The 10,052-nt window shown below is 52.7% G+C and overlaps 1 protein-coding gene across 1 annotated transcript; it reads left to right on the top strand.

The window, feature by feature from the left end:
* Nucleotides 1-6,850: 6,850 nt before the first annotated feature.
* LOC136479916 (disease resistance protein Pik-2-like) lies at nucleotides 6,851-8,125 on the top strand. Its single transcript, XM_066477626.1, has one exon. It carries the CDS (start codon nucleotides 6,851-6,853, stop codon nucleotides 8,123-8,125), a length of 1,275 nt encoding a protein of 424 aa, XP_066333723.1.
* Nucleotides 8,126-10,052: the final 1,927 nt, after the last annotated feature.

Genomic DNA, 10,052 nt, shown 5'->3' with positions numbered 1-10,052 from the left:
GAAGGGGGATGCCCTCTAGGCATAGGCGAACGTGGTACTTGAGGTCGCAGATGTCACCGTGCATGACCAGCTACCACGGCCTTGTGTGGATGTCGAGGTTGCGATAGGGGAAGGTCCCCTATGCCATAGCCTCATCGCGGTGGTGCCGGTGCTTGAAGTCGATGAAGAAGTCTTCAGGGGCGTGCCTGATGACGGTGACATCCTCTGGACAAACCGGAAAATGGTGGCAGATGGCCCTCTTGATGACCTCCGGCTCCACCACCGGCCGGTTCCCCCCTAGCCAGGCCACCATGCCATGCATGGAGAGACGGTCGAGCTCTTGGTCCATGTTATCGACGGAGAAGGCCACGGCGTAGGTGTCCAGAGGACGGACAGCGGGGTCCCCAGGCCTAGCCATCGCTGTCGTACCCAGAGGTGGGAAGTTGCTGTCGTCGAGTGGTGGAGGAGCAGTCTTGGGCGTGGGAGCTTGCTGCCTGGAGGATGAAGGTCTACCTCTGCACACAAAGCTTTTATGCCCCCAGCGGCCACAAGAGAAACACCGCACCGGGTCCCTGCAGTTCACCACAGCGTGGCCAAGGGAGAGATAACGGAAGCATTTACCTCTCATGCGCCGCTGCAGTTCATCGCTGTGGTGGTGGCGCGCCGATTTGACCTGGGTGGTTGAGGGAGTTGAATGCGCCGTGCTTTTGAACCCCGAGAGACGCCACCAGCGTCTCGGGCGCACCATTGACCATCCGTCTTCATCTTCTAACGCGAGGTGCGCGCATGAATGCGCCCCATCGGCTAGCTGCCATGCCCCGGTGATAGCCTTGAGCCATCCCCCTCGGGAAGGGAAATCTCCATCAAAGCCGGGTGCTGCGGACTGGAGGTGGGGAGTTGAATGCCAGGCGGATTGAGCGCCAGTGGCATGCCTCACTGCAGCGGATCTGAGGCAAGATTTAGTTGGCGTAGCGGCGTTGGAGTAGTAGCATCTTGAAGGGACCGTGACGCCTAAGAGGGGGGGTGAATTATGCAACTTAAAAATTCTAACTCTAAACTATGGCCTCTTTTTCTAACCTTAGCAAAACCTATGCAAAAGATAAACTATCTAAATGTGCAACTACGATTTTGCTAGTGTGTTGCTATCTCTACCGCAAACGTTGTAAAGTAATCAATGTAAATGCGGAAGCTAAAAAGCAAGGTAGAGATATGCAAACTCCCGTCGACGACTCCGGTATTTTTACCGAGGTATCGAGAAGCGCGCAAGCTTCCCCCTAGTCCTCGTTGGAGCCCCTCGCAAGGAATCCCTTGCAAGGGCCAAGCTCCCGGTCGAGTAACTCCGTGGATAGCCTCGGGCCTTCCCCACGCGCAAGTGGGTCTCCGATGTGCCTTCCGGCAAGCCTCTCCCGGATGCTCCCCGCCGTCTTCACTATCAAGCTTCCGACCGAAACGCCGTGGGCCTTGTTCCCTCCAATACACGGTGGCAGCCACACCACAAACGCGGTTGGTATGATCTCGCAAGACTTTAAGCCCCTCCGATGTATAACAATGGTGCTCGCAAGCACCAGGTGGTAAGAGGTATGCAAACCTCACTAAACACTAGGCCTAAACCTAGAGCAAGCGCATAAGTGGTGGTCTAATCAACCTAAGCACTTCGCAAAGCACCTACGCTAATCACCTGATGAAACACTAAGTACTATGCAAGTGAAGATCACTAAAATGGTGTATCAACACCCTTGGTATGTTTCCTCAGCTCCACACACCTCAAATGGCCGGTTGGGGGGTCTATTTATAAGCCCCACTGAGAAAGTAGCTGTTGGGGATGAAATCCTGCTTTGCTGCTACTGACCGGACTCTGACCAGCGTCCGGTCAGCACTGACCGGACGCGTCCGGTCACAAAAACGGCTCTCTGGAACCTTACTGATGTTGACCGGACTCTGGCACTCAGCTTCCTATGCAGCGTCCGGTGCAGGGTCTGTGCATCGGAGCGTCTGGTGCAGCGTCCTGTGCAGCGTCCGGTCGCTGTTGTTGACTCTGCTATTGCTTGATCGGAGCGTCCGGTGCAGCGTCCGGTGCAGCGTCCTGTGCGTTGGAGCGTCCTATGCAGCGTCCTGTGCATCGGAGCGTCCTGTGCAGCGTCCTGTGCAACGTCCTGTGCCCTCTGTGAGCTCGTTTCTTCGCGATCTTGCATCCGGCTTGGTTCCTATCTTCGTGCTTGGACTTTGCTTGATATATTGTGTCTTTTCTTGTGCTCCTAAGGTCTTGCTTATGGTGTTGATCATCGGATCATCACGTCGCCTTCGTCCAGGTCACGTCTTGCATCCTATTGAACTACAAAACAAACACTTGCAAATTCATTAGTCCAATTTGGTTGTGTTAGTCATCAAACACCAAAATCCAAAGTAAATGGGCCTAGGGTCCATTTTCCTTACACATCTCACTGGGAGGTTGCAGAGGGGGGAGGCGAACTTGACGCTGCTTCCTGTCTTGTCCGACCCGCCGGCAGCAGCAATGGGAGTAGCATTGGTTGCGTCGAGGCGGAGCTCCGGCCCCACGGCGACCGAGATGGGAACCGGGGCCGCGTTGTGAGCGGCAGCGGGCGCGCGGAGGCGGAAACTCGGCCCCACGGCGGCCGAATCGGGGACTGGGCGGCGGGGAGGCGACGCACGGGGTGGGAAGCGGTGGGAGACGGTCTCGATCTATGGCCGAGGGCCACCGCAAGCCTTGCGAGTGGGATGAGGAGGACGACCGCGGAGTGGGGAGCATGCAGTAGCGCACGGCGACAGGGGGTCGCGGCCGGCGGTGGCGGATCTAGGGGGCAGCGTACGGGGGCGGGGGTGGAGGAGCGAGGGAGCGTAACGGTTCCATCTGTCCGGTATGTGTGTGTCAACATGAAGATCGGTATGCCCAGTTTCTTGACGAGCACTTGGCGGGCTTTGGCTTGAGTGTCTCCCCTGGGCCAGCACCTGGAAGCAATGCGCACACTCCTGCGCGTTGGAGCCACGGCCTTTTTGCGTCGCTGTGGCGGGCTGGCTCGGCACGTCGGGAACTGCAAGAGAGGTTGTGGCAGCGGCTGTGAGATCCCCGCGATGAACTGAAGCGCTGGCAGGCTTCCATCGTTCGTAGTGGTTTCACCAGCATCTACCTCAGACTCCATGACAGCCTGAACCGGACATGGCGATTGGTGTCTGGAAGGCGCGCTGCCGCGGCGCGAACTGGAGACGCTTGGTCCCCTTACTCGACGCCTGGAGTAAACAAACCTAGGACGGAAGCGCAGAACCTGCCCGCTCCCTGTCAGCTCTGTGCGCGTCGAGGTGTCTGCATGCGTTCGCCTAGAGTAGACCTGGCCCGGGCGGAAGCGACGATCCACAGGGAGGTTGGAGCGCGCCTCCCTCTGGTGGGCCGTGGGGTCGGGGACGACGCAGGGGGGAACCTACAGGACAGGCGAACGTGAGGGGGGCGGAGAAGCTGACGGCGAGCCCGTCGTAGCGTTGTTCTGGAGCGCGTCGCTCGATGGAGGAGCCGGTTCGTTGTATGACGGGGCAGCAGGTGGAGGCCGTGTCTCTGACGAGTCATCCATATACTCATGAATTGCACGCACCTTAGGAGGACTTGGTGATGGATGGCGATTGTTGCTGACGCTGCCTCCGAGGTCCGGCGACTTGCAGCGCAGGCGTGGCGGCGGGGATTCCGAGCGCGCCGTTCTGGGGCGCGGCTCCGAGCGCGCCTGCCTGTGGTGTCTGCGATGTGGTGTCCTTTCCCTGCTCCGGCCACGCATGGGAGGACGGCGAGGGGCCTCAGCCGGACGAACAGCCCTCGTCGGGCGGACAGGGTCGGTGTTCGTCAGTCCGTGACGAGCCGGCGAGGAGTCTCCGATACAGGAAGTTCCAGGAGAAGTTCCGAGCTGTTGGCGTCCACGGGCTCGCTCGAGGCAGACGAGTGGCCGCCTAGGTCCCCTTGCGCCAGGTGGTGGTCGGCGCGATGCAGAGGGCGTCGACCAAGGTTTCAAATCTCCGGCTATAGCTGCAGCTATAGCCGGAGATAGCTGTTGGACGTCATTAAAGCTAAGATATGCAACTTTTAGCTAATGACAGTAGCTAATAGCTGGCTAAATCTGAAGATAGCCGCTAAATGGGCCACATTTTAGCGGCAGCTAAAATTTTGTCGGCCCAGAAAACTGGCCCAGCGTGGCCCAACTTGACTCCCAACCCACCTCATCCCGTAACCCTAGCACTTGGTCACTCATTCCACATCCACGAGCGTCGATCTCTCCCGGTCTCGGAAAAAGAAAAAGGAGCAGGCGGTGGCGGCGGCAGGCCAGAGACGACCGTGCGGCTAGTCGGAGCTCCCAAGCGGCGGCAGAAGCTGCCTACGCCTCTCCTCTTTCGCTGGACTGCGGTGGCAGCGCGGTCCCCGGACAAGCGGCGGCGGCGGCGGCACAGTCCCCGGATAGGTGGTGACGGCGGCGGCGTCGAGCACGAGCGACTGAGACGGCGGCGTCCAGCATGAGCGGCGGTGGAGGCAGCACGAGCAGCACACTCCGGTTCTTTGTCTTCCCCAATTCAGTTCTATATCTATTCTCTGTTTCTCTGTATTCTCTATTCTCTGTGTTGAAAATTGCTACTTGAAACATGGAGATGTATCATTAATTAATCATGTATTCTCTATTCTCTGTGTTAAACTGTTAACCATTGTGCTGAACATATGTCAATGTTCTATGTTTTTTCTGAGTTTTGCAAAAACAGCTAAATGTCTTAGCCGCGGAGATCTCCAGCTATAGCTGCATTTAGCTGTTCAAGAGGACAACAGCTAAATGGCTTAGCCGGAGATTTAAAACCATGGCGTCGACGGCCTCCGTGCTCGGGGCTTCGGTGCCGGCGGCTGCCACGCCTGGATTCGGAACGCTCGCGTTCCTGCTCCTTGGGCGCCCGCGACAGGCTCTGGAGTAGGCGCTAGCTCTAGGTGTCGCCTCGATGCTCGCGGCGCCCACGGCGATCGTCGTCGTCGTCACGGCGGTTGCTGCTGCGGACCTCGGAGGGTGGTGGGTCGAGGCGGTCGCGCGGCACCCTTTCTCCATCGACGACGCCATAGCACCATGTGTAGTCATGGGGAGGGGCGCGTCCATGTGTGCCCGGTGGGTCCTCCACCAGGTCAAGGTGCACCAGTACCTGAAGGTGAGGCCGCAGCGCCCACGAGCAGGCGGACCATTGTGGAATTCAGCTTTCCTGCATGACAAGGTGAGCCAGGTTACCTTCGGGATGTCCGACGGGTTGTGAGTCCACGCCCAGAGGCAGAGCGCCCTAGTGTCCTCGCTGTCCAGAGATGCCTGCTCGACGTAATGGAGGTCGCAGGCTCTTGCGATGGCTCTTTTGGCAATGCTCTCGTTCCAAGGCTGCAAAGGGATGCCCTCCAAGCATAGCCGGACGTGGTACTTGGGGTCGCTGATGTCGCCGTGCGTGGCCAGTTGCCAAGGTCGGGTGTGGATGTCGAGGTTGCCGTAGGGGAACCTTCCCTGACCCGCAGCTTCGTCGCATTGGTGGCGGTGCTTGAAGTCGCAGAAGAAGTCCTCGGGGAAGTGCTTGACGACGGTGACGTCCTCCGGGCGGACTGCAAACCGGTGGCAGATGGCTTTCTTGATTACCTCCTGTTCCACCTTCGGCCGGTCCTTCCCCAGCCAGGCCACTGTGCCGTGCATGGAGAGGCGGTTGAGCTCGTGGTCCATGTCTTCGATGGAGAAGGCCACCGCTGCAGTGTCCTGGGGGCGGTCGGCGGGGTCCCTAGGCCTTGCCATCGCGGTCCTTCAGGGGGGGGCGAAGCTGGAGGAGGGGCTGTAGGGAGCTGGGGGGCTTGCTGCTTGGTTGAAGAAGCTCTGTCTCTGCACACTCTGCTTTTATGCTCCCAGCGGCCACAGCTGAGTCACCGCACAGGGTCCCTACACTCTGCAGCGGCATGGCCAGGGGAGAGGCAACGGAAGCATTTACCTCTCATGCGTCTCAGGAGCTCTTCGTTGTGGAGAGAGCGCGTTGAGAAGCGTAACGGTTGGGAAGCCATTCTCCATTCATGTAACACTAGTATTGCATGTTGAACACTTCATATTTTTCAATTTGAAGTAACGTCCAACTCTAATGTTATTGCTATTTTGACATGTAGGTAGCAAGGAGTCCATATTCGCTTTCAGATGGTATTGAAAATGACTTGGTGCTCCAGCAACTTATTTCAAAGTGTGGTGGACTTCCAAAAATAATAGTTTCTATCGCTGACTATTTGGTCCCTATATTCAACTGGATAGAAAGAGCCAAAATTTTGAATGGCCAATTTATAAATAACATGGAGACAAGGCATGAGTTTGCTTGTTTACAGGATATGTTTCGCTGGATACATTCATACTTTCGTTCTTGCCCAGATTTCTTGAAGCCTTGTATCTTTTATCAGTCAATCTTCCCCAAGTCAGAGATCATTCGGCGGCGACGTTTGGTGATGAGGTGGGTTGCAGAGGGTTACTCGAAAGACAAGGACAGTGATAGCACAGATGAGAATGGAGAGGAGCTCTTCGCAAAGATCATTGAGCTGAGCATGATCCAACCACCAGAGCGGGCAATCGTCACAAACATGAGATTAGTTTGGTGCCAAGTCAGTGCTTTTTTCCATGAGTATATCATGTCAAGACCAAAAGAAGAGAATGTTACCTTTGCACTTGAGGTCTTTGCACTGAAGGGATGTTGCTGCCAGACCACTGGGCGTACAGGACGGCACCTTGTCATAGAGAGAAGCTGGGAGCGAGAGAGGATTGTGTTTGAGAGCATTGACTTGTCTCGTCTTCGTTCCCTTGCAGTGTTTGGTGATTGGTCACCATTCTTCATTTCTGAAAGTATGAAAGTGCTTCGGGTGCTTGATCTGGAGAATGCATCAGGTGTCACCGATAAAGACCTCCATAAGATGCTTAAGCTTCTGTGTCGCCTCAAGTTCCTTTCACTCAGAGGATGCAGTATGATCAGGAATCTGCCAGGTTCAGTGAGTAAGCTAAGTCAGCTCCAAATTCTTGATGTCAGATACACCTCCATAGTCGCATTGCCAGCGTCCATCACCAAGCTAAAGAAGCTTCAATATATCCGTGCAGGCACTACCACCCCACTAGAGAATCGCAAATGTCTTCAACTGGTTGGTGTTCAGATGGCATCAGGGGTGGGAAAACTGACTCTGTTGCACACACTTGGATTTGTCAATATCAGTGCTGCCAAAGGGAAAGTCATCCTAGAAGAGCTCAAGAATCTTACTCAATTACGCAAGCTTGGAGTTGCTGGAGCGAGCAAGAATAACAGTAAGGAGTTATGTTCTACCGTCTCAGATCACTCTCATTTACAATCCTTGTCTGTGTGGCTTGACAAGGGTAATCAAGGTTGTTTGGATTGCATGCCCACTGATATCACTGGAGAAACTTCAAGGCCACCAAAGAAACTTCAGAGCCTTAAGCTGTATGGACCTTTACAAAAATTGCCTATGTGGATCAGACACCTTTGTAATCTTAAAAAGTTAAATTTAGAGGTGGACGTATTATCTAAAGATGACATAGGAGTCCTTGGGAATCTACAGGAACTATGTATTCTACGCCTTCGTGTGAACACACCTCAAGATGCACCTGCAGTTGAGTCACCAGCCTGTGATCCTCAAGCTGAAAGGGCAGTGACCCAACTGCAGGGAACAAACTACAGAGGAGACTCGTCCCCTCAAGAGGAAGCAGTTCCTCTAGGTATGCTCAACTTCTGTGTCATGACCGATGGGGTGGAGGACCGCTGTTATAAAAAGGTACAGGTCCTGGAGATTGCTAGCAGATCCATGTTACATTTAAGCATTGGAAAAGAAGCAATGGAAAATCTCGAGGTACTGAAGGCTGGCTGCTGTAGTACTGGATCGCTGCCGCAGTTTGGATCGCTAAATCATCTTAAGAAACTGAAGGAAGTTCAGGTTATTGGCTCCCTTAATGACGAACAGAAGAGGGGTTTGAAGAACCACTTTGAAGGGCATCCAAGCAAACCTGCTTTGACGACGAGGGAAGTCAATCTATCGGCCCAGGCATCAGTTGCAGGAAATGACGAGACATGTTCATTTCCCTTCACCCCTACATCTCCTTCCTGTCCGGCAATATAACCATCATGCCCACGAATACAGAAAGATCTACCTCCTTTTCCTGTCATGTTTTATTGGAGTACTCAAAATGCTGCTTGTGTTTCTATGCTTGCTATTTGTAATAGAACAGATGATCTGGATGTGTTGGCAACCTATGTAAATAAGCAGATACATTTTATATTTTTTAAAAGATTCCCAGAGTTCTTGTAAAATTTGTAAAAAAAACACCTATCCCAAATGGCCATCTACTGAAACTAAGTTTTCTGGCAACTAGGATGTATAGAAGGAATGTTCTGTCTAACAAACAGAGGGATCTTGTCGAAACTGGCCTGAGAATACAGTTATGACAGTCTTCATTTTGATTACATAGCAAGTGAGAAAGCTGAGCTAGCTCAGGTTTAAGTCCTCGTCGAGGCGAATTTGGGTGTCTATTTTCTTCTTACTAATACAAAATGCCACCTAGTTCCTTCTAGGTTGGTCCACTTTTTATTACATGGCAAGTGGAAATGTCTGAGCCAGTACACGTCAGTGTTTTTTGTGTACATAGCAATGGAAGGTTCATGCCACGTACTATGCCATGCGTCACCAAAGCGTGTGGCAATAAACTCTCATATTTGTCATTAGGCATCTTAGGCTTGGGTCAAGTCAGCGCAGCTTGTCTTTGTTTATGCGGTTGCTTCTTTGCAGCAATAATGGAGGCATCCATCTCAGAACCTCAGCCCCCTTCGATCGGTTTCAAGTGTTGTTCCTTTCAAGTGTTTTTCTCCAGGTCAGTGCTCATAAGAATCAGGTTATTTGTAAAACAGTTTTGCTTACTACAATCATGCTAGTGCGAATTCGGTGTTGCACCTGTGGTTTATGCTGTATATGTATACTCAGTTCAATTCGACGTTGTTATATGTATGTGTGGTTGAGCAAATTTTCTTGCTCCTTCGGATGTTACTTGATTTGTAGCAGGTCCTATCCATATTTGCTAGTTCAGAAATGGCAAACCAACAGAACGAGCTGAGTCCTGCGAGTACACTACCTACAATCCTGCCGGCAACGTTTATGAATGAAATCACCAGTGATTTCTCTCCTGAACGAGAAGTTGGTTGTTCTGTTTTTGGAACAGTTTATAAGGTTCGATTTGGACCCCAAAATTAAAACATGAAATTCTGCAACTCAAAATCGTTCTAGTAGCGGTGGTCCTTGGAGACTAAAAGAGGGGCTTCTACCGGATGGGGTGTGAAGCGGCTTAATGATAACACGCCTGTCAAAACATTTTATACTGAGGTTGTGAATCATCATGGTGGGGTTTTTTATTTTGAGGAATCAAGAGGAGGAAGAAGCTCCTACTGTAATTTATTAAATAAAAAGACAGACACAGAGATTACAAAGAGAGAGAAAGGGAAGAGATGGTTCAGGAGACAAAGAAAGAGAGGAAGAAGATCATGTAAATTACAAATGAGACTGAATCCATGATTCTAAGAGAGGGGTGATCCTTGCCTTTGTCCTGTGTAGCAGTATAAGTGCCCTGAAGATGTCTAAAGCAAAAGGAGCAGTCACAGAAGTTCTCCAAGCCTCAATGATCTGAAAGATTGAGAGGTTGTCTGCGTATGCAGGCAACTTGTTCTTTTTATCACAAGTACGCGATATATATTACGATGTAAGGAAACCATGCAAAGACACGCGTACAGATATAGACACTACACAAAGGGTACAGGCGGAACAGCTGCCCCAACCAAATCTCACAAAGGCCCTCGACAAACAAGAAAATTACATGTAGGTCCCTGAGCACCTCTATGTCCGCCAAAGAAATCTCCTCTAGCCGGATCCCATCACCGACGAAGTCACCGGAGCAGGACGGACAAAGTAGCCTCCACCCACACAGGCTTTGAGGGGAGCCGCAATAGATTCCCATCGTGAACGGGAAGAGAACCAGAGAGGAGCATCGGCTGGGGACACG

This window comes from Miscanthus floridulus, chromosome 9 (genome assembly GCF_019320115.1).
Source record: "Miscanthus floridulus cultivar M001 chromosome 9, ASM1932011v1, whole genome shotgun sequence".
Taxonomy (NCBI): domain Eukaryota; kingdom Viridiplantae; phylum Streptophyta; class Magnoliopsida; order Poales; family Poaceae; genus Miscanthus; species Miscanthus floridulus.
This window is presented reverse-complemented; position numbering and strand designations above follow the sequence as displayed.